This window comes from Phlebotomus papatasi, chromosome 1 (genome assembly GCF_024763615.1).
Source record: "Phlebotomus papatasi isolate M1 chromosome 1, Ppap_2.1, whole genome shotgun sequence".
In the NCBI taxonomy this organism is placed as follows: domain Eukaryota; kingdom Metazoa; phylum Arthropoda; class Insecta; order Diptera; family Psychodidae; genus Phlebotomus; species Phlebotomus papatasi.
This window is the reverse complement of record NC_077222.1, coordinates 81,393,712-81,419,007: the sequence shown is the minus strand read 5'-3', so window position 1 is coordinate 81,419,007 and position 25,296 is coordinate 81,393,712. Positions and strand designations below refer to the sequence as shown.

Below are 25,296 nucleotides of genomic sequence, written 5' to 3'. Positions count from 1 at the left end.
AGAGTGAAGATTCTGTGTGATTTGGGAGAGTCTTTGAAATTAAGAGATGCTGTGGTGCACTCAAAGAGATGCACATCAGGGACGTCTGTTATTTAAATTACAGAGACACAGAGTGTGGAAAAAGGAAAGACTGGGGAGGAAGAGATGTAAAAAACAATTCAACCGCAGATGTCCGGCGCTATCGAAGCCAGGAATCTCTTCATTCTTATTATGTAGCCCAGCAAACACAGAAAAACGATTAAACAAGCGACTGAGACACTCCTGGGCGCGTTTTGCAAAACAATAGCTTCATCCACGGGGGTTTCCACATGAGGGTGAACTCTTGGGGAAGAGGGTGGATGGCCTGACAGAGCCACGGGAATAAAAAAAAAGAGAAAAAATTCACAGAGAGAACTTGAACCCCTATCGTGTGCTATTTTCACTTATGCATCCGTGGTTGATGGAAGGAAAAAAGAATGGAATTTAAATTTCGTCAAATTCATGCAATTGTTGATCTCTTTCTCTTTTGCGCACTCACCAATTGCGAATAATGAGTCCTCTTTTTCCAATTCCTCCAACCATCCAACTTTTTGCCCATATTTGTTCCAAAAGGTTAAATGTTCAAAAGAGCGAATGGAGATCTCGACATCCTGACAAAATCTTTTGTTTTCTGCACTCGTCAACCGTTAAGGGGGTGCAAAACTGCATAATCCTCCCACTCGACGTCGATTCTAAGTCTTTGTTCAGTTGAGCAAGGACTGGACACTGTGAGTTCTTTTATAATGACATGTATAAGTCATACTCAAAGCCCTTAAAGCTGTTACAACAAAGACTGACGCAATCCTAATCGTTCTTGAATATGTTTTTTTTTATTTCGAAAAAAAAAACAATATTTGTGTTTTTTAAATATTATCTTCTTTGATTTTACTTTATAATTTATATTTCAATTTTTACTTTTTTATAAAAATTAATTTTTGAAAAACAAAATTTTTTCAACTTTTAATTTTGAATTTTCCATAATACTTTTTTATGTTATTTTTTATTTTCTCTTAAGTTCTTATATACTCAAAATTATAGAAATAGAGGTAGAAACTTTAGAGGAATGTGATCATGGTTTGCACGGGAACATGCACATAGTTTTGAAGGCTTAGAACCCAAACAGATTCAGTTTAATCCTCGAGAATATCCAGTCTGTAGAATTTGGCACTAAAAATTTATCCAAAACTGTCCTACATTGAGGGCTTAGGGCCATCGATTGGAGGTTCATTGCAAAAATTTCCGTCACCTAATCCCTTATTACTCTAAAAAAAAAACTTTCTCTCACATTTTATATAAAAAAGCATCTTTTTGACAAACTTTCAATAAAAACAAATTGACCGCCGATCTGACAAAACATTTCTATATTCTGTATCAAAGAACGTCCTTTTGACAAAACGTTTTCTTAGAGTACCGTATTCGACAGGCTAAATAGTCTTACCGTGGTGTCACATATAGGATTAACTCTTTCGCGTCTTTAGGGTAATGTCATGACTCTGGGAAAAAAGTTTTTTTTTGGGTATTTACATTAATTGAAATCTATCTGTTCGTGCACGACATCATAATAGAAGGATGTAAGATTCTTGGCTCATTTTCTCAAGACTCCAGTTAGATTTCAATTAATGTAAATAGCCAAAAAGAAACTTTTTTCCCCGGGTCATATATGACCCTAAAGACGCGAAAGAGTTAATAAGAAAAGCCGGAGGGAGAAGTATATAGTATGCAAAATTTCAAATGGAATATCACGTGTGTTAGAAAGAGAACACTCTAGTGGAGTAATAAGATGAGTAAGATATTACTGTAAGTATTAATTGCTTTTTGAATCATATTACTCGAGCAATTTTCCATGCGTTTCAACTGTGATTCGGTCAGTTTTCGAGCGAAACACAAGAGAGAGGAAAAATAAAACAATTGCTATCCTTTTTTGGCATTCTCGCAGTTCAGAGAGTATTAATCTTAATTTTAATCTTTTGTGACATAGTCATCAAGAATCAACTCGAGTCTATTTGGGTCTTTACTCGTTGTGAACCATGCCTATAAAATGCCCCTAAACTAAAGCCGATCTATATTTCTGTAATTTAATTTCTTTCTTGCTCTATGATGCAAGTGTCCCGGGTTCGAATCCCCTTTAGGTCACCAGAAATTTTTCTGACGTTAAAGATTTTCGGATTACATCCAGGGAGCTTCACTGGACTTGATTCCACGGGCATGGGACTGACAACCTCATCCAGTATAAGTAATAATAATCTGTAATGCAAAAATATTGCAGATCGGCTGATATATCAATAACTTATCGATATCTCGACGATAAGTTACTATAATCGGCTGATAGATGTCGATCAGTTATCGTAAACGGCTGACAAATGTCAATCAGTCATCGTGATCGGCTGATGGCACCAATTTTTAATTGGTTAATAAACATCGATTAGTTAACGTGATCAGCTAATTGTGCCGATCACTATTCTTAATTGCCCGATCGGTATTCAAAGTAAATAATAGAGGTAGATGAGGCTACACTGAGCTGAGGTTACATTGAATGCGATCTCTACACACTAGAGAAATTTATGTCCATATGAAGAGTTTTCCCTACACAAGTGTAAGGAATTTGCTTCAATATGGACATAAATTTGTCTAGTGTGAAGAGGCCATAAAGGAAGCGGGACTTCAGCTTCCTTTATGGCTTCCTAATGTAATTTAGATACACAAGACAATTGTGGATATATTCTTAACTTATGTCTACTCTGAAAAAATGTTTTGTCAAAATAACAAGAAAAGTTTGTGAGAAGGATGTTCTTTCATACAGAATATGGAAAAACTTTGTCAAATCGTCAACCAACTGGATTTTGTCAAAAGTTTGTGAAAAGTATATTTTTCCATATAAAATGTAGGAAAATGTTTTGTCAAATTAATAAATAACATTTGACAAAATTTTAACAAAATCCATTTATCCGCTTAACAAGATATTTTTTTCTGAGTAGGTCAAGATTCTTTAAGAAATATGCGAAAAATAGCATTTTCAATGTAGCCCCAGCACAATGTAATCCCACCTGTCTCTACAAACTTAATAAACTGCCAAATTAAAAGGGATACAGACTTGGTTCTTAATGGGTATATCTTCCTTTCAATTAATAAGTTTTGAAAAACATATACTAAAATCAATATATTTCCTATGCATATTTTACTATTTGCAGTGTTCCGCTTCCAAAGATAAATTTTTTGTGCCATTTTATACCGCCTTAGTCAAAGAACTAATTAAAACTATAATTCGAAGTCTTAAGCATTTAATGCAACGTTCTATATTGAATTAAAAAAAAACTTGAATAGAGATTTAGAGCAGAGAACACATTGCAAAAAAAGTTGAACTGATGACAATGTGAGAAGCATTTTTGCTCTGTAGTAGCTTTAAAACCCTTCCTTACCCTTTATAGAATTCTTTACAATAGAGGATAAAGAGCAAAAGTAGATGATTAGCAACATCGCGAGTTTCATAATTTTTTTTCCACTACTATTCTCCCTCATCCCACACTCCTCGTCCACATGGTGAGTCTTTCAATCAAACCGGGGGTGACATAGGCGACAGAAGGGATGAATTCATTGAAAAATTTACATTGAAAAATGTAGGTTAAAGGGTTTTTCACATAGAAGCACAATTGATGAACAACGAACAATCCCCAATGGATGAAATATCAATGTCCAGTTTTGTGGGAATGAGTGGGCTTTCGAGGTATAAAAAAAAGAGTCCTTCTAAATTATTTATAGCGACCTTTCACCCTCTATTTTGAAAATATTTTGCTTTTTGAATGGGCCTGATTGAAGAGAGATGTTATGCTAGGAAAGTTACTGCAAAAGGGGTTTGTTATGGATGCAGACGGGCATGGTAGAAAAATTCTTGTCGCGCTTCCTCAACTTCCTGTCTCGTCTAGTGCAATAATTCGAGACAGTGTCCTCTTCTTGTCTTTTTAGTCCTTCTTCCCGCATATTTATTTTATCAGTTTTTTTTTCCACGGTGGTGAGAGGAGTGAAGTGGTAGAGGATAATAAATTTATTCTCATCTTTCGTCCGTTTTTATGTATGTTCTAGCTCAAAATCCACATCTTACTCTGGGGAAGAAGGAGATTTTTATGAACTCGCTTCTGACCTCATCATTTGCATAAGTCCTCATACCCTCCCATTTAGAGCACAAAAATATGGATGTATTCCGTTTCTTTGTAAAACAGGGTGACAATTTCCATCATCCTCCGGAGTATTCTAAAAAAATGTATAGGGGAAAGGCTTATAATTTTGTCCAGTTTTTTATTTTGGATACTTTGAGGATAAAATTGGACACACGTACTTGGTGTACCGAAGTCAACTCACTTTAATGAATTGTATGGAAAGTTTCCGGGCTTCTTGTGACATTCTACGTTTCCCTTACATGAACAGGAAGAGGACTTGCTAAGATTGGCTCATGAAACGAAGAACAATGGGCATCCTGTTGAGGCAGATTAGCTGTCCAAATTTACAGACAAGTTGTCCAAATTAATAACCAAGTTGTCCAAAATTTGAGTCAAATTCACCTCTACATATCAATTCATTTTTAAACGTATTAAAACTAATTTTAGTAAAAATGAGATGATAAATAGCTTGCCAAGTTTCTAAACAACCCTTCTGAAAAGAGAGTAACAAAAAAGTCAATTAGTATTGACAATATCGCACTTCAAACTTGGAACATCGATGCTTATAAGCAGACTGGACCAAATTATGAGCCTTTACCCTATATAGGAAAATTGCATGTAAAACCACCGATAATTCCTCCGGGCAACAATAAATATCACCCCCTATGAAAAGCCAAAATATGGAATTTCTTATGTGGTGTGGGAAAATGTTTGTGGGAGGGGGCTTTAGTTTACTTTCGACCTGAATCACAGAGTTGACTCTAGAGGAGGTGATTTTCACTCTTTTCCCCATTCCCCCAGTGAAAATTCCTCATCAATCACCCTGTTGCCAGCCACCCCAAAATCTCGATGCTATATGAGGGGATGAGACAGAGGCAGAGAGGGTGGTGTGGAACATATGAATGCCCATAGAGCTATTATCCCAATAAAGCACATTGTCCATGCTACTTATGCTTCGACCCTTCCGGGGATCAGAGTGCCAGTTGTCAGTAGTATCACATAAAAGCCACCCCAAACATATCCACTCCAAAATCAAGCCACAGTGTCATACAGACATTTATTCCCGGATATCCTCTATCTGTGACCAATTCACGAAATTATGGTTGAATTTCCGTCAAAATTGTTTTCTTGCCTCCAATCGGGTTTTATTGCTTTTTCCGGGTTGGGAGGGGTTCATATGGGGCTTCCTTCCAAAGGGGTTTTTGATATAATAGCAACTCCTTCTTTATTGGGAGGATTTGGGGCAGTTACTCATACTTGATGACATTGTAAGGGCTCTTTCTTTTCGCTATAAAAGATATTAATTTGAATATTTCAGACAATTACATTTGCATTCTCTATATTTTGTCCATCCATTTGTTCTTTCGCATACTAATATTAAGTTTACATACTCGTATTTATGGTAAATTTCATGAAACCCACTTTATAATGCAAAATCACATCATAAATAAGACGAAACATTGCAAATTTCAGAATATTATCTACATTAGAAAACTTAAAAAAATGTCGATAAACTTTTTTAAAATTTAACTGTTGCCCGAATTAAAAAGTAGCCCGATCTTAAAAGAGCCGAATTAGCGAGAGTCTACTGTATTTAAGAAGTTTTTCTTGTCCATGAAGCTTGGAATTTAAGTCCAGAATTTCACTTAATCTATATGAAGAACCCAGATTAATTGAGTTATTGACAAATTGCGGGCGAGTAATTTCAATGTGGGAAAATTAACCCTATCATGATTGGTGTCTTGTGCCAAGTATAGAAGGGGTTAAAAACCGGGTAAAACATCGTGAAAAAAAATCGAGTACAATTTTAGTTGAAAATTTATTGAAACATGGTCATCCCCTTCTCTAACTCATGCTCAAATGGTGATTACCCACGTGGCCAGTTGTATAACGCATAACAAAGAAGACAGGAATTAAGAGAGGATTCTCAACCCTTGAGCTTCTATCAAAGGGGTATCTTGTTAAGGGTTGAAGAGGCCACTGTGAGGCCCAAAATTGTTTCGAGAGGAGAATGCCCACAAAAAAAAAGACACGAGAAGAGTGTAACATGTCCAAAAATCTTCACATATTGTGTTACCTTAGCGCGCGTGTTGGGAAACGTTGTCAGCAAAAAAAAAGGGACAAGAATTAAAATGAGGATGATGCCCGGTGCATAATTCACTTTCTCAAAACTGGCTTCTTGGGTGTAAAAAGGAGTTAAGATCGTCTAAAGAGAAGAAAAAAAACGGTGGTGATTGTTTAACGGAGGGAACTTAACTCTTCCTTTTGGGGTTGTTAAATGGTTTGATGATGAAAACGGAAACGCGACAGTCACGCGTCTGGCATAATAATTAACCTTTTCCCATCGCTCTTCCTTCTCCTCCGCCCTTTTGGATTCTCCAATGCGTTGAAAGGAGACACAGTTACTTCAATATAACAAATTCCTCAGGATACCGATTGAAGAGAAATTATGTTATTTGAATATTGTCAAAAACCCTTCAATAACCTCTTCTTCATCTGGTTATAATCACACAATTTATTTATTTATTTCCTCCCCCTCGGTTAAATTCAATATGTCATCGTGTCATGACCAACCTGTTTTATACCCAATCCTCCCTGGAAAATCTTCCATCTCGTACGCTTGGTTCAATTTGAAGCCACTCTGTGATTGACATAGAGAAACTGATATTTCTCAAATATTTAATATTATGACGAAGGAATGAATTGTTCTTCATGTCTTCTTCCCTGGCCACATCTCATAAACCCCGTGTCTCTCCCTGCCATACCATCAACGAGGACTTTCTGTTTGGAGAAAATATTCATGTGACGACTTTTCACGTTTTTTTTCTCTAACTTCCCTTCAAGACATCCCTCACAGCCCACCACCCTTCATATCTCATTTTGCATATTTCTACTTCCTCCCATAACGTGCAAAGAAGTCCACGAAATGGACATGAAATTCAATCTCTCTGGGTGGTTTTCATGCTAAAATTTTCCCTCCCCCCCAATCAATTTCACTAACCTTCCAAAACGAAGGCACATTTTGTCCCCCGAGATGCCTTTTTTTTACCTCATAAGTGATTTTCGCAGTATGTGTAGCGATTATCGCGACTTGCAGAGAGCATTAAAGAATATTTTTCCACTTAGATTCATGGTGAGATGCGGGGTTGAGAAGTAAAAAAAAAAAAACAGCAACAGTAATTGAATCCACTTCTTAGTGAAGTTTTTTCCGTATTTCCTAAATGAATGAAAATTGTCGGGAAAGTTTTGCCAGAATGGGAAGTAAATTTTCCGCGAAAGAATGTCTTAGTGAATTTCTCCTTTGCGCGAGAAAGATGAAGAAAAATCAATGGAGTTGAGAGGGAAAGTTTCAAAATAAACTTTCAAGTTTAAGGATTGAAAACATTATTTAAATTAATTCGTGGGAAATTGTCGTTAGAGAGACACACTTTGGTGATATATTAGAATTGCTTTTCTTGTATTTTAATTTAAAAGGGAAAAATGTATTTTGGGAGGAAAGTTGTAAGTATTTTTGGGAAAATATGCAAATAAATCTCATGAATGGCGCATTCAACTTATAAGTATCCAATATTGTTCAAAATTGGGAAATGAAGCTGTATATTGTTGCTTGAATCAGCAATAGTCGTAACTTCCTCATGATCTTTATTAAAAGTTTTTGTTAAAAACATATATTTCCTGATCCAAGCGACGATATTGTGAGGGTACCCTTGTGTCCACAGTATAGGCAAAACATACAACAAGCAAACAACTCTACTAAAAAATTCGCGAGGTGGTTCAGTTACAGTAGAGCCCCGATATAGGCCATATTTGGTTCCAGATTTGACACTTGGGTCGCACTATAGTCCATGTCATTTTTTAAAATTATCAACGACTTTTAGTATTGAAATTGCTCGACGGCTTCCACTTTCTTTGCGATTGTGGTACTTGTCCTCGCTCTCTTCATTATGGATCACAATTATCACAACTACTCAATTAAGTTTGCCAAAAATATTAAAATAATTATGACAACATTGCATGTCGCGTACTAAAAAACACAACCTAACTTAAAATCTGTGTTTTGAAATCAACGGTCGATAAATTGTAGACTATAGAGCGATGGCCTATAGCGGGGCTCTACTGTAATTTTAGAATTTAGTATTTGCGATATCTAATTTGACTGCAAAGGTATATATTTGTTCATACAGTTAGTACAAAATTATTCTTTTAATCTTCTGTTAAATTTCATTATATTCATTAATTCGCAGGTTAGTTTAACTGTGAAAAAAACTAAACAAAAATATTTTTATAGGGGAAAGTGAAGTACCTTTGAATTGGGGCATCTTTGTAATAGGGTTTTTTCTTCTATTTTGATATAGAATGTGACCTTGCGTGTCACAATTCAAAGGTGCCACAATTAGCCCTACTTCATTTTTTTGATTACGAATAGGGGGGAATGGGGCACTTTTAAGAATGGGGCACCTTTGAAATTGGGATCTTTCTCCTATATTTAAGTGGAACTGTGCAATATCATAATGTAATTTAGCTTCTCAATTTGTTTATGTAGCTAAATTATATCACGATAAGGCTCAATTTTATCTAAAAATTGGTGAAAAATCCCAATTTCAAAGGTGCCCCACTTTCCCCTAATAACAAATAAAATTGTAGAAAAAACAGAATCTTTTCAAACTCAAAGCCAATTTGTATATAAGCATCATTTTCTTCTCCATATCGTATTTTAGAATTTTCTAAGTTAAATTAAAATGGTCTTCATTATAAAGGTTTAGCTCAGTTTTCGAAGGTATCACATTTCCAAAGAACAAGCAATTTAATTACTCTTAACTAAAAATACTGAGTTTCAGAATTAACTCTCTATATGGAAAATTAGGAGATAATTGTGGAAAGAAAAATATAACCTATTACCCTTTTAAGGACAATTGGGTCACCAGAGATTAAAAAATAAAATTTTTCTAACGGACATTTTAAATTGTGTTTTTTTCTAAGTCAGGAAAAAATGATTGTTTCTTATCCCCAATTTTTGACACTCTCGTCCTTATAGGATTAAGGTCATTAAATCTAAATTCTTTTTATTAAACCATTACAAATACCATTTATTTATGTTGTGCAATTGTCTGAGAAAATAATTTGTCAATAAGATTTCAAATGAAGTAAGGGAACCAAGAAAATATTATCAAAATCTGCACGATGTGAAACAAGTCGCGCGTAACCACGACACAAGCTTTGGAGAACTGAAAGTAGTTAAAGAACTGAATTAGTCAAAATTCCTTTCACGACAGCAATTCAGATATAAATTGCGCGAAAATTAATTAATTATCCTAATTATTTCTCGAAAATTTCGACAAAATAGAAATTAGAACAGTTATACCTTAAGCCCTTGGTTTGAAGCCTCTATAGCGCGTAAGACTTTAATAAATATGAAGAAGAATGACTTTCATAAGGGGCCCAAAGTCTTATGCAAGCTTTTAAAACCAAAATTCTTGCTGTAAACTTTTTTGAGGTTGGCGGTAACCTTTAAAATTTTGTTTTAAGAGGCATTTTGCTGCCCAGACAGATAGGAGGGGAATGTAGGCATGGTTCGCACAGAGTGAACCTTCAAACGATGTGAATTTTGTCTTTGTTTGCAAAGAGCTGTCTTACCATTTCTCATCTCGTCTCATGAGCTTAACAATTATCTATCTTATGGTTAAGAAATGACGAACTACTAGTTCTTTGAAAACAAAGAGAAAATTTGCGTTATTTGAAGGTTCACTCTGTGCGAACCATGCCAACATTCCCCTAACGAGTTTTTAATTCTTTATGAAAAATATTATTTATAATTAAATTCCTTTAATTTTAAAATTATTGAAGTAAAACATTTTACGATATTAATTTTGTATTCAAAAATACCTAGTTCCCTTAATTGATTTTGTATTTTTTTTTGGGAATTATTGTCTAAAATGAGAGTAGAGGAAAGTGGGGCAGTTTGGACAGCTGCAAATTTCTTTATAAAATACTAATTTGCGAAATGTTAAAAAATATATTCTAGCTAAGTCAAACTAATTTATTTTTTGTACTGACAAATATACAGCCCATTTGCCATGCAATTAATATATTATCCCAAAATTTTGTATTTTTGAAAGTCATGCATGTCTGAAACGGCCCGACACTCTCCAGAAGATTTTTTTCTTGTACCCGCCAGAAAAAAAATGATTCATTTTGGTAAAATGTGGTTGATTTTGTGTTAGTCCACTTAGCCTTTATTACTATCAGGATAGATCTAAAATCATGCAAAATACTTCTTTCCTTCCAATTTCAATCACCCTTTCCTCATTTTATACCACACCTTTTAGTACAAGATGATCGTCCTGTAGATACATTTGGGGATGTATGTGGCTCCGCCAATTTCGAGATGGTGCAATATTTTTAAGGGTGGCTTGTCATATATCCCAAACAGCACCATCCCCCCCCAATTTACGCCTTTGGTGTGGACGGAGAATTTTCCTGGATTGAGTTGGGGCGTTTAAGGAAAGATTTTCATGGTAACTGGAAAATGGGGGAAGGGTGCGTGTGACCGCGTGGTGAAGATTTTTGCGTTGAATACAAATGACATGGGCCCAAAGATGAAAACCCATGGTTGGGAAGGAGTGAAAAGCATCCTAATGTGGTTTCCACCACTCATACTTTTTTCTAGTGTTTTTCTTCCTCACCATTGGTAGCAGATGGTTTCCTTCCATCATCGTCTCCAAATACTTCTTTTTTTTCCTGGAGGAGAGACTCCTTTCTGTGAGACACTATGGAAGACAGAAAAAAAAGTGAATTGTGCTAGACGAATTCGGACTTTCAATTTTATCCTATAGTGACTCCAATATTTTTTTTACACCCACTCTCCCACACGTCCGAGGGTGGTAGAAGAAACAAGACAAATTTCTTTTTGGTCTGGGCCTCCATATCAAGCTCAATATTCTCGCTTTACCATCTCGGGGATGCGTATGTGGCCAGCTGTGCACATCGTCATGGGCAAATTTAAAGTCGAAAACTACCATCGCAGCCACAAGGAGAGTGTATATTACCAACCCCCTCGGATACATTTGATGACAGAGAATCTCCCAGGGAAATTTTCTCTCCTCTGGCCATAGCCGGAGAACCAATAAAAATGTACAACAAGGGAGATATTGGAAAATTTTACACCGCTAAAATGACAAATATACGAGGGTGTTAATGGGTGTCCAATATGTGACTGAAATCCCAAACATATCATACTTTAAAATAATACATAGTGAAGGGTGGGGCAGTTTAACGAAAGGGCAGTTTCAATTTTTCCATATTTCTCTTATTTAAAGGAAAAAGATAAAACCTTTGTATTACTAACGGTGTTATCACACTTGCACATTAAAATTTTAATATGATTCACATTAATTGTTGCTGGTGAGAGTCCAAATGTGTAATTTGTGTGTTTGAATCATTTTATATTCAAAATTTGATCTATTTGTTGATAAAAAGGTAGACTTGACCCACAAAATTTGATATAAATTGATTTATAGCATTAATGCGAAAAATTAATGCGATTTCCTCTTTAATTTTTTAATGTGAAAAATATTTATGCTTTAGGTAAATTTAAACTTATTTTTGCAGGCCAAGTCCACTTCTTTATCAATAAATAGAAAATCCCCAAATATTACGTGACTCAAAGACACAAATAACATATTTGGACGCTCACAAGCGACAATTAATGTGAATCACATTAAAATTTTAATGTGCAAGTGTGATAACGCCGTAAAGATAAGTTCCATGTTCAAAATTTTGAATTTTGATTTTATGAAATTATACCGAGCTAAAAGATGTGCCGAGAAGGCATAAAAATGTTTTTGGAGACCGAAAAGGATCAAATTGGCTCAACACGATTCATAAAATTTCATAAAATCAAAATTCACTTCTCTTTCCTTCTCACACATTTTACATATGTCTGTATCAGTCTTTCGCACTTCAAATTCGATTGACCTAAATTGAATTTGGAGTAACGTTTAAAAGAAGAAGAAGAGTACGAAGGAATGAGATAGACATATGCAAAGATTGTGAGAAAGGGATTCGAATTTCGATTTCATGAAATTTTCCTGATCTAAATGGTGCGCCGGAGTCATTAGGGGAGACTGGGGCAAAAAGTGACAAAACGGATATTTTATTTTTTTACAAGCTACTCGAGCGCTTCAAAAATTTCTAATTAGCGCAGTTTTATAGGAAATTTACTGCTCTACAACTTTGTGAAAGTAATTTTCCTCTATTTTGTAAGGAAATACGTTTATCGAGCCAATTTCCAAAAGGTAATTTTGTGACTCTCAAAAATGCTGGGGCAAATAGTACCAGACATTGGGTATTATCATATTTTAATTCGCTTCATTATAGCAGAGGTGTGCAAGAAACCGTTGAAACCGAATTAACGTCAAATGAAACATGTACGTCAATGGTCAAAACGCTACTATAACAAACTTATTTTGACGTTAATTCGGTTTCAACGGTTTCTTGCACACCTCTGCATTATAGACTTCCGTAAATTTGAAAAACTACCTAGAGAACATATTTTCATAGAAAATTTATTCATCTACAGCTTTGTAAAACACCGTTTCTCTGCGAGAAAAGTAAGAAAACGAGAAAAGCGCTTTTCAAGCTATTTTAGAAAAAAACACAAAAGACTGCAAATCGTTTGACCAATGCAAACAACAAGCGGCCAGACATGATAATGACATTTCTTTTCGCCGTGAGACATCAGAAATTGCTTCGCTTTTTGTTACTTTTTACCCCAAGTGGCAATTTTTAATAAAAGGATTTCTGGAGAAAAAAACCTTTGTGAAATTCTAAAATAGATAGTGGATTCGTATTCAAAAAAATTCAAATTATTTAGAAAATATTCAGCAGTACATCAATTTTTGAAAATAAGTAGGTAATAATTGTTATCTTCTGCAAGAAAAATATTTTTAAAAAAAATAGGGCTAAAAATTTCGATATTTTTTATTTTCTAAATTCCTTGTTCGAATTCTAAGAAACTTACGACATTGAAGAAGGTCTATGGTGGCTATCTATAGAAAAAAATTGAGCCGCTATCTTTTTTACCTTGGAAGATATTGAATTTTTCGATTTGTGACTTTTTGCTCCAGTCTCCCCTACCGCTAAAATTCAACTCAAAATCAGATTTTCACGCATTCCGAGTTGCAAGCACTTCGAAGTTTCCTGTAAAGAATATCAGCTACCAAGCTGATCTGGGCTTATGACTGGTTTTTATTTCTGTTCATCATCTTTTGAAAAAACAATCTCAAAATCTAGTTTACAATTCAGAGACGAACTGCTCCACCTTCCCCTAAGCACTCCAAATCAATGGACAGGGAATATGGTGCACATTTTGCCATCTTCTCTATCATATATTTTCACACATTTTAACCTAATTGAGCAGACAGTCTTGGGCTTTCTCTTGCCCCATCCAAAAGTAGGAATTGTTAATTTCAATTCCGTGAGATTTTTCATCTGTTGGACGGACTGTGGTTTTAACACCATTCATAAATCACCATGAGACTTTTTTTGGGGTTTTGGTGGGAAAAAAACGGTCTCCCATGAATTTCTCTCTCTGTGGCCAGAAATAGTCAAATCAACCTCTTTCACGGGCTTTGCGTGCAGAGACAAAAGATCGTATTGGACAGAGCTGAGTGGCTCCAAAGAGGAGGGACAATATGGAAGATGGAATGGGAGTACCAAGAAGATAATACACGAAAGTTATATTGTTAAGACCCGGCTTAAAGCTTTTTGTTTGTTTGAGAAAGCTTTTATTTAAATCTAAAAGTAATCAAAAAGAGATACATTTTTGGAGTAAAATTTTTGTGAATCTTTCACTTTAACTTTGATTTTTAATTTTGATTTTGTTTCATAATTTAATAATTAAAGCGTGTCCCGAATTTAAAAGAGAAGAAGATTAATGACTCTCATTAAAAAACTATAATACATATAAAAATACTATTAATATTTCTTGAAAGGGTAAGTATTCATCATCATCATTGTGATTCAAATCGACTTTATGGTTTTTTATTCAAGCGGTTTCTCCGCGAAATCTCGAACCATCTTCTTTACTCCCCTCATAAGGCTCTGAACAAGGTCGTCCCCACGATCTCTGACGACTTTCTTCCACCTTCGTGCGAAGTCCTGCAAATCTTTGGCTGGATTAGCCTTCTTCTTCAAGTCTCCTTTCAAAATTCCCCAGTATTTCTCAATGGGGCGGACTTCTAGAGTGCAGGACGGGTTGACTTTCTTATCTACATATTTGACATTGTTGTTGGCAAACCATTCCAGGGTGGCTTTCGCGTAATGACATGATGCCAAATCAGGCCGAAATAGAGGAGGGATGTCGTGGCTTTGATACAGTGGCAAAAGTCGTTTTTGGAGGCACTCTTTAATGTAGATATCCGCGTTCATCGTCCCTGTCACAAAAATTCTTCGTTGTGACGTCCACAAAAGCAGATTGACAGATTTCTTCGGGAACTTGTCGCTCTTTGAACCTGTACTTGCTGGCTACACCCGTACGAGTCTTCGAGTGTAAAAGTTGGCCGGGCAACTGAGTAAATTCACCTTTTACCACAGTTTCGTCGTCCATCAAAATGCATCCTTGAAAGCCTTTCAAAACTCGATCACTCAGATTTCTCGACCTCGTTTTGGCACTTTGCCTCTGCTTTTCCGTGCGATGGGGAGCAGCTTGAGCTTTGTACGTAATCAATCCGTTATTCTCTTTGAGCACAAAGCTCTTGGAGATACCCAGCTTTTTGCCCACATCTCTGACTGAAAGACAAGGTTGTTTCTGGAAAAGCGCCAACACTCTCTTCTCCATCCTCTTGTCTACAGCTCCAGGTTTTCTGCCACATCCTGGCTTTCGAACAACAGTCTTGAGTTCCTTAAAGCGTAATATAACCCTTCGCACCGTGGATGGACACTTTCCGGTGATCCTTCCGATTTTAGAATAGCTCGCTTTTGGATTCTTTAGGTACGTGTCCACGATCAATTTGCACAGGTTCTCCATTTTTATCACTTTTCTCAGCCAAAGCACAACCTTTTCAATATTTTTTTCAGAAATGAAAAGCTGACGAAATTCTCTTGAAGCGTGAAAAAAAATCAAAACAAAACTCAATTCCTATTGTGACTAACTTCATGTCGAAAACTTGTCATTTAAATCCAGGACACGGTTTATAAAACATAATCCGGTGTTTTTAATTTAAATAATATTATTTGAGCCGGATAGCTTGACTTTTGCATTCGATTGCCTCCTTATTCTATACTCTATACTGTTAACCTAGCTTAAATACTCAAGAGGGAAAAGTGGGAAATTGTGGAAAGAGTGGGGATGGTAAAGAGGGAAGAGGAAATATAGAATGATGAGTGGACAAATAGGAATGGGAAAATGAAGTAAGGCAAATAGGAAAGAGAAAGGGTGGAAAAATATGAAATGGAATGAAGATGTGTTGTGAAAGATTCACAACAAAATGACAATTTTGATGGGTTTTCTTGTGTCTTTTCCAGAGCCCAGCAATTATGTGTGTTCAACTTGCAAAACGCGACTGCATTCAGCCTGGCGACTCGTGCAACACGTCCAACATTCACATGGCGTGAAGATTTACGTCGAATCCTCCCCGTCATCTCTGCTCATGTCTGCATCTTCACCAGCATCATCATCCTCTTCGTCGTCCCTCAATCCGCTGAATTTGCTGGGTGTGGGCACGACGAAAGGTGTTAAGGATCTCAGTGGTAGCTCTACGTGCTCCTCGGCCAGTTCATCGGGCAGCAGCACACAGCCAAGTCAATCGGCTACAGTTCCACCACCCACCGTCAGCACCCAAGTTGGTTCGAGTCTCCCGCCGCCGGGTATGCGACATCATCCACTCCTGCCGCCGCCCGATATGCACGGTAACCCTTTTGGGCTGCTGAGAATGCCACTGCCGCCCCTGTCTCAGGGACCCGTGGTGCCACCTGTGGCACCACTCTTCTCACGGCCCCACCACGATCATCACTTTCGCATGGAACAGCTGGTGTCTGAGCAATTTCGCCATCATGGCATCAACCTCGCCGCGGCGGCTGTAGCCGCTGCCAATTCCCTCGCAACGCCACACAGTGCCGCCACTTTTCCATCACCATCGGCAGCACCGGCAGCCGATACACGACCACCTAGCTCTGGGGCACGCAGTGTCGTACCATCGAGCTCAGTGGCGACCCCAGGAAGTGCTGGTATGAGCGCCCATGAGCCCCAAATGGATTTTTACTCGCAGCGATTGCGACAGCTTGCCGGAACTACGAGTCCGGGAGCTGGTGGAGGTGCGGCTAACTCGAGCTCGCCGAGTCCGCGCAAGCAATCGCCACCCTTCGCGAGTCCTTCCCCATCGCAATTGCCACCCACGCCGCTCACAAACACCAATTCCCGGCCACACAGTCTCACGCCGCCAGAGACTAAAGTTTCAGGTGGCGACAATGGACATGCCGGCGTATCGACGCCACGTTCAGCATCAACACCACCGACGCATTCCTCAGCTCCCGACATTGGGGTACATGCGTGTGACTTTTGTGGTAAAAAGTTCCGTTTCCAGAGCAATCTCATTGTGCATCGACGCACCCATACCGGAGATAAAGAACTCAAGTGCACGAATTGTGACTTTACCTGTCTGCAGGCCGGGAAGTTGAAGCGTCACATGAGAGTTCACCGTACGCCGGATGACCAAAAAAGCAATGCCGGGAGTGTAGAGACATTAGATGGGGAGGAAGAAAGCAATGATGAACTCGATGAGGAAGATGAGCTGCTCAAAGATGAGGAAGATGAAGAGGATCTTGATGATGGGGAGGAGTTTGAGGATGAAGCGGAAGATCTAAGTGTGCCCAATTCCAAGCTTGTGCTCGAAACACAAAAGCTCATGAGCCAAGGGAGTGCAGCATCGAGTCTTGTGGGGGAACTTATGGATAAATTTGGTCTGTCAAATATTGCACAGTACTCGGAGGCGTACAAGCAAGCCCTGCAGGAATCGGGAAATGCCCTCAAGCTACACCTCACCAGTAAAGATCGTGACAACAATAACAGTGCGGGAGCCATTCCAGGACTGCAGGACAAACTCAATGGACTGCCAGTTGCGGCACTGAGACTGCGTGAAGAGTTCACCAAGAATATGCTTCAGCAGCAGTCACAGCAGCAATCTCAGGTACCTCTTTTCAATCCCTTTGAGAATCCCTTTGAGGCCAGTAAGAGAATCAAGTTGGAAGGTGCTGCTGGGCCAGATGGTGCCTGGTGGGGACTACCGGGTCTTGCGCACAGGGGAAATTCTCTGTTTGAGGATCTAAAGTCAAAGGGTGTGGCAGGAGTACCGGGTTCAGCTGCTGGTCTCCTTCAGAATCCGTTGATGAAGAAGGAACAGAAGCGCAATGACACCTGTGAATACTGCGGGAAGGTATTTAAGAATTGTAGCAATCTTACGGTCCACAGGCGCAGTCACACGGGTGAAAAGCCCTATAAGTGCGAATTGTGTTCATATGCGTGTGCCCAGAGTTCAAAATTGACGCGCCACATGAAGACACACGGACGCATGGGCAAGGATGTGTACCGCTGTCGATTCTGTGATATGCCGTTTAGTGTGCCGTCGACACTGGAGAAGCACATGCGTAAGTGCGTGGTGAACCAGGGTAAGCAGCAGGCGGCAAGTCTTGCGGCACCACCGGGTGGTCATTTGGGGGGACCCATGCCTGCCGCCATGCCCATGATTGCTGCCGATGATGAGGGTAGTATGTCGATGCCCAAAACCGAGGCGGCATGACTCTTTCCGCCGTCCTGGGCTGCCGCCGCTGCCGCATACCAACTGCCACCGGCTCGGCTCATGTCGCGCATCTTCTAGTCACGCTCCACCTCACCGCCGGGCCCACACTACCGCCGGATGCCGCCACTGTGGCTCCCAAATACAACCCAACAATCACACCAAAGCTGATGCGATCCCTATTATTTTGTTTGTTTCTTAAGTTTAAAAAAAAATGTTCAAAGGAGAAAAAATGCAGACAGAGTGAAAAAGAAAGAGAGAGAGAGAGAAATTGGAGAAAGAGAAAATCCAGTGAAAGGATCTTATGCCCTAGACACACTTACGACTTAAGCCGAGAGACGACTTAGTGGAAAATGATGGAAATATAGTTTAACCCTTTAACGACGAGACACTTCTTACGAACTGAAAATCAACAATAAAAATTATACTGAGAAACATAATTAATGAGGCCATTTACACCGCCGTCTTAGATTGACGATTATCCCAAATCTTAGCGAGATACATCGCAAAATCCAATACGACCTCTCGTATCGAATTGACTTGAATTGACATTGTCCCAAATTGTCACAAAACCCAGAAAAGCATTTGAAGGGATTTTTATTTGCAATTGATTGGCTTTTTGTGCTGTCAAAGTACTATCTAACCTCCCTATTTTCTCAGCGCCAAAGGTGTTCTTGTGCTCCCCTCTGAAAAAATAAAGCGAAAATCGAAGAAAATTCGTGATTCTGTGAAAACAGTAAGGGGAAAAAGTGAAAATGAGTGAAAAGAAGAACTGATCTAGTGAAGAGACCAAAGTTTTTCTTCCAAAAAAAGTGTTTCACAGTTATTCTTATTTTTATAGACAAAATCAAAAAAAAAAAACAAAACTTACATCATCCTTTTTCTGAACTTTCTCTGCCTTCTTCTTGCTCTCAGCATCCTTTTAGCCAGAAAATATTTGATTATGGTCATTTTGTGAAACTCCTTGCACCACACAATTTCACATAACCTTACAATTCTTGTGATATAAACCACACCGAGTCTGACTTGGTATATTTTGTGCTTCTACGAACGATAGGGACAAAAATAACCCAAAAATTTACGTAATTTTTCTCACAATACCAATGAATAATATTTTTCGCTTTAATGAAAAATATTACGTATGAGTATTGTGGTTTTTATTGCCAAAAGGGTTTTGCCTAAATAAAATTGGAAGTATAAAAATAAATAAAATCAATTATGAACTTGAGAATTTAAAAATTCGCCATTTTTCTGTTTAAATATTTACTACATAGCAAATAGCTAGAGACTTGCAAAAAATACTGTAGATTCCTTCAACCTTCTACTTTACAATTATGTACAGACATAAGGAAAAAATAACTTTAGGTAGTCAGGAAGAATTATTTTCCTTATGGGACACCGGTGTTCCAATCGTCCTTAAAGGGTTAACCATTATTTCTAATATAATTACGTTAAGCCGTCTCTCGGCTAATCTGTCAAGTCTGTCAAGGCCCTTAGGATATTTTTCTTCTAAGTTTTTTTTGTCTGTTTTATTATTTTTATCACCTTATTTAATTATGAGTTTCTTTAAGGTCAACGCACACTCAACTGCCAGGAGACAAGAAGAAAAAACTGAGACGATCGATCGGATTGAAAAAAAACATAACCCCGTAAAGTATACTAAAAATTAGAGTACACCAAATATTACACCACGTGTTCCAATTCTTCTGCAAGTGAGTGTGCAACATGGGAAGATTATTTCCTAAAAATAACAAAAAAATTGAGAGAGAAAAATAACCTCCCTATTTTTTTGGACGTTCCACTAGAATCCCAATAGTTTTGTAAATATTCTCTAGTTTCATTTTACAAAAAAAAATAAAATTAAATGCTTTTCCCCCGAATTCAAGACTGATGAATTAGAATTCCTTGTTAAACTTTTCCCTCCTACTGAGAAAAAAACATTTAAAAAATAAAAATAATATTGTTTGGAGGTGAACATTGCCAGATTTTTTTTCTTTACAAAAAAACAATTAGGGTAAATTGATACAATTTGGAATGTGGTACAAATTTGGAACATTTCGCAATTACAAATTGGGACATGGATTTTTTTCCTTGAGAAACACAGAGCTCTCTGATATTCAGGTGACAGCTGTCAAACACTCGAGCTAAGGAAAAAAAGATCCGGACAAAAAGTGAGGTTAAGTGATACCGGACAGATGCAAAAATTATATTTTTTGGGTATTTTGAGGTGGTTTTGTGTCAAACTGAAGATTGATACACGTCCTCCTGAACCGCCGGAAACTGATATTGAGGCAATGGATATCGATAGCCAGACATCACAGATTATGCCATTCCACTGCCCTATTTCCAGCGTTCAATTTACTTGGTTCAAAATTGCAAAATTCTCCATGTTCCAAATTATTCCAATTCGTTCCAAATCGTAATGTTCTGCATTTTCAGAACTTTTAAGCTGTATTTAAACAATTTGCACTGAACACTAATATTCTAGAAGAGTAAAGGAGTAAATTTATGTATGTTCTCGAAAAAAACATCAAATTTATTATGTTCTTAATCTTATGTTCAAATTTAAGCTTCAGAAAATAGTTCCAAATTATATCAATTTACCCTACACACAAAAAAAATATTCCGTAAAATTATTTGTAAATGTTTGTGAATTCCTAGTGGGGACTTACAAAATGCTCGTAAATCGTATAACTTACTAAAAAGTTCGTAAAAGTTCGTATGCTTTCACAAATATTTTTTGTTAATGATCACTTGACGAGCAGTTTTTGTTCCTTTACATTACAAATGTTCGTAAACAACTGGGGAAAGTATGGATACTTTCCCCAGTTGTTGTGCAAATGTTCTTCGATACAGAATATGGAAAACTTTGTCAGATCGGAAACCAACTTGCTTTCGTCAAAAGTTTGTCAAAAGGATGTTTTTCCATATAAAATATAAGCTAAAATTTTGTCAAACTAGTAAACAATATTCTTTTGACAAAATTTGAGCAAGATTCATTTTTCCGTTTAACAAGACATTTTGTTCAGAATAAAGGATTGTTCGTAAAATTTTGTCAATTGTTCGTAAAGTTTTGCCAGACAAAAATGTACGAATAAATACTTATCAAGTGATCATATTGCTAGCAGTCTTTTGTGAAAGAGTATTAACTTTTACAAACCTTTTAGTGGGTTATACGATTTACAAGTATTTTGTAAGTCCCCACTAGATATTCACAAACATTTGCAAACAATTCCACGAAATTATTTTTTCTGTGTAATTTAAAAGAATATTTCTGTGACAAAATTTGTTATTTGTATTTTTAAAATGGAGAAATACCTTGAGAATTTTCATCGGAACTTTTGCAAGTGATAATTTTCCGCATTAAAAAAAGGAAATATAAATAGAAAAGCTCCGACGAAAAATAAGAATTTCTCCGAGAATCGTTAAATTAATCTTTGGGTATTTAAAACCATTATAAATTGACGAGGAAGAAAATGAACATTCCTTGTCTTTCTCATTCTTATAGAAATTCTAAATGTAGCCTAAAATATCGTGTCTTATGTTTGTGAAATTATTTTGTTTTTTTTTAAGTGTTTTATTAACTAAAAAGGGCATCTTTTACATTTTCTCATTTATTTCTTCATTTATTTTAAATTGAATTTTCTTTCGAAATTTATTTTATTTTTGCAATAAAAGTTTTTTGAGGTTAATTAAAAAAAAAACTACAAAGTGAATTTTTAATACGACAATGGACCATATCCAAGAAGAAACAACAAAAAACAAAAAATCTTCGAGCATTAGTAGATGAAAATTAACAACCAAAAAAAAAACAACTACAAATCCACCATGTGGTAATGGAAATATTGGTGAAAATCATAAATTAGAAATTTTAGTCGCATTTAAATTTAAAATACCTTTAAAAGAAAAAAAAACACAAAGAAAATTGAAACTAAATTGAAAACTCGCATTTTTTGATGATAAAACTTGAATAAATTATGAAGAATCTACAAGTAATTAATGAAAATAATGTTATAAATAAATGAATTATTATCACTAAATTTTACTGTAAGAAAGAAGAAGAAAAATGGAGGTAGAATAATAAAGTAAATAAATAATATGAATGTACAAAAAAAACTTCAATATTTGAAAAAAATCACTTAATTGTATTTCACTGAGAAAAAAAGAGAAAAGAGAAAGTATTAAATTAAAGGGTGATTTTTTTGAATGAGAACACCCCAAAAAAATGAAAAACAAATATTCCTATTAATTGTAACAATGAAAGTATAATACAAAAATTAAAAAAAAATAAAGAAAAAACCTAATAAAAACATTTGTAAATGTTCACAATGCAATTATAGACGACAATTTCCAAAGAAAATTCATAATGAAATAATGAACAAAAAAATTATCGAAAATGTTTCAATGTCCTTTTACAAAAAAAATAAAATAAAATAAACTGTAAACATCATCAATATAGAAATAATTTCACGAATTTAACACACGATAGAAAAATGCAAAAAAAAGAAACCTTTCTCAAATTCAAATTTTATTTTTTAATTGTGAGAAAGTCATTTAAAGACTTCAATTTATTTATTTATTTTAAATAAAAAAAATTGTTCTACATTCACAAAAGAAGAAAGACAAAAAATAAGCACATTTCTTTAAAGAAAATAACTTAATAAAAAAAAGAAACAGAAAATCAAGTATATGTGAAAGAAAAAAAAGTCATTTATATAGTCCGACGAATTGAAACTCAGAATAAATAATAGTAGAAAATAAATCAGAGAAATAGATAAAAAAAAGAGATTAAGAAAAAAAGAGATAAAAAACACTACATTTGAACACAGGGTATTTGACATTAATAAAAATAGAGAAGTAATTTAAAAAAAAGAAAATGGAAATGAATTACAAATCACTTAAAAATAAAATAGATTATAAAGAAAAATCCTTGATTTTTGTTTCGAAAAATAAAGAGAAAATATTTTTTGCTGTCCAAATTATCGAAAAAAAATCCCAATTTTCTTTTTATTCGTCAATTAAAAATGTTTTCTCTTTAACCCCAGGATCCCCCAATTGACACTCAATGATGTTGTATCAGTAAATCCCACGAATAAGAACCGTATCTACATAGGAAACAATGTTGAAATAAGCATCAGATTTTTTTGTTTAAATGTGAAAACTAAGAAAAAAAATACACTGAAAGAGATGGAGAAGAAGAAAACCAACATAAACAAGAAAACTTAGACCTTAATAGAAAAGTATATTTAAGATCCACTTTTAAATTATTTATATATAAAATATATATTATAAATAGATCCAAATTGAATTACTATCTTTAATAAGGACGTATTTAAGGTGAATAATGTGAAGATGAAGAGAAGAAAAAAAAAACACAGTGAAAAAAAATAGAGCAAGATGAAATCTATTAAATGTAACTTATTGAATGTTTTCAGATACGAAGATTCATGATGAAGCAAAAGAAAAAAAATAAATCAACGCAAAAAATGTATAAATGTAAACGGTGAAACGTATAAGAAAAAAAATCATTTGAAATGCAAAACATGAAAAAAAAGGAGATTGTTTCATTTTAAAAAATATACAGAGAAAAAATTGAAAAATACTTAGTTCTTTTCATTTTTATTGTCCCAACGATTTCGGTTTTGAATCCATTCTCTTTTTCAAATACTGTAATTCGCCAAAAAGTAGGCAAATGGATAGAACGAATCATTTACATTCACTGCGCGAGGACGAATTTGAAGAAAATTCCCCAGGAAAAGGCACCGGAAGAAAAGTTAAGTATTAAATTCTACATTAAATAAACTATTAAATGGGATAAATATTTCCGATAAGGCCAGTGGGAGCCACAGAATGAAAAGTTTGTCGTTCAAAGTTGGTTGTGAGCAAAGTGGAAGGAACTTTCAAACATCGTCTGTATCTCCAAACGATAACTCGCTTTGGGAAGGATCCAATTGGATGCAAAGCGATTAAGGTAATTCTACAGTTAAGAAAAATTAAGTAAATTTTAAAGAGATTGAAAACTTCAGATAAATAAAATTAAAATTCTACTTATGTTCTGGAGAAATATTTTAATCCAATTACGGCATTGAATTCATATATTCATATAACAAGAATAAAGAGAATTGCAAAAGCCTATAGAATGAGTACGGAATTTTATGAAATATTCTTCAAGAATTAAAAACATAAACAAATTATATCTATTACAAAAAAGGGACAAATCTTATAAGATTTCTTATTGAACTTGTTTCAATGTGAAATTATGAGAAATTATTTCACATGAAACAACAATGAAACATGAAACATGAAACACAAATTCCAATTGGAAAGGTCAATTGGATTTGAATAGGTAATTTCTCTGGAATTTTGGCACCGTCTGTTGTGAGACATATGGTTTCGCATTAATTTTTTAGAAGATAATGGGCCTCATTCTCTAATTCTGCAAGAAAAGTGAGGTTTTGTTTACACCAGTTGCAAGTTAACTCACGGCGTTTTGTGGAAGTTTTTGTGTGGTGAAAAGTGACAATTTTATGATCCGGAAGTAGTTTAAATTACAAATCAAAGTATTTGAGGGTGTAATAAGGTGAAATTGGTAAGTTTTAATGTCAAATAACAAGTTTTGTGTGGCCTCAAAAATTACTGTAAAGATAACCTCTTTGAGGCTACCAGTAAAAATTAATTTTTAAGATACAATAAATTCAGCAATTTGGGGCGCCACAAATCTTAAAGACTTTAATTTTATGCATCTGTAGGTGTTTTTGTTAGTGTTTTGTGGCAATTTACCAAGATTTTTCAACAAAAAACTCACAAATTTCCATTGGTCGTTTCATCTAAATTCCTGGGTTTTTCTTGTCCGGGACACTAGTAGACACTAAATGGGGCCACCACAATGACTTTTGGCTCTTAAAAATGCTTTCCGGAAAGCTTTCTTGCACATAAATTAGAAAATTAGAATTTGTAAATATAACCTCAAAATTCTCCAAAAACACTGAGAAAAATCTGCATGAAAAATTATTCCGACGACGTCCGTGGACTAATGCGGAGAAAATTTGGACAATTGCAGAGTCTGTCGCTATGATATATATAAACACTAAAAAACACTTTACTTAATTTTTAAATCGTGCAACATTGAATTAACACTTTAAATTTATTTTCTTTTTATTTAACAAATATATGAAAATAAGTGACTATTTTAAATGTATTTTTATTTCATTTACATTTTAATATTGGTTATTCAACAGCCGAAGAATTGACAGCAACTACATTAATTTCTAACGAACAAAAGGCGAACATTTTAAAATAATCGATGGATGATTTACACAGAGGATTTAGAAGACCCA

At 35.5% G+C, this 25,296-nt stretch overlaps 1 protein-coding gene across 1 annotated transcript in view; it reads left to right on the top strand.

The window, feature by feature from the left end:
• The window catches only part of LOC129810345 (B-cell lymphoma/leukemia 11A), a 64,098-nt gene extending 40,537 nt beyond the window's left edge, over window positions 1–23,561 (top strand). Inside the window, exon 5 of the mRNA XM_055860757.1 lies at window positions 15,693–23,561. Within this exon, the coding sequence (XP_055716732.1) occupies window positions 15,693–17,962 (2,270 nt within the window). The 3' untranslated portion in view covers window positions 17,963–23,561. The remainder of the gene's footprint in view (window positions 1–15,692) is intronic.
• The last annotated feature ends 1,735 nt before the right edge of the window (window positions 23,562–25,296 follow it).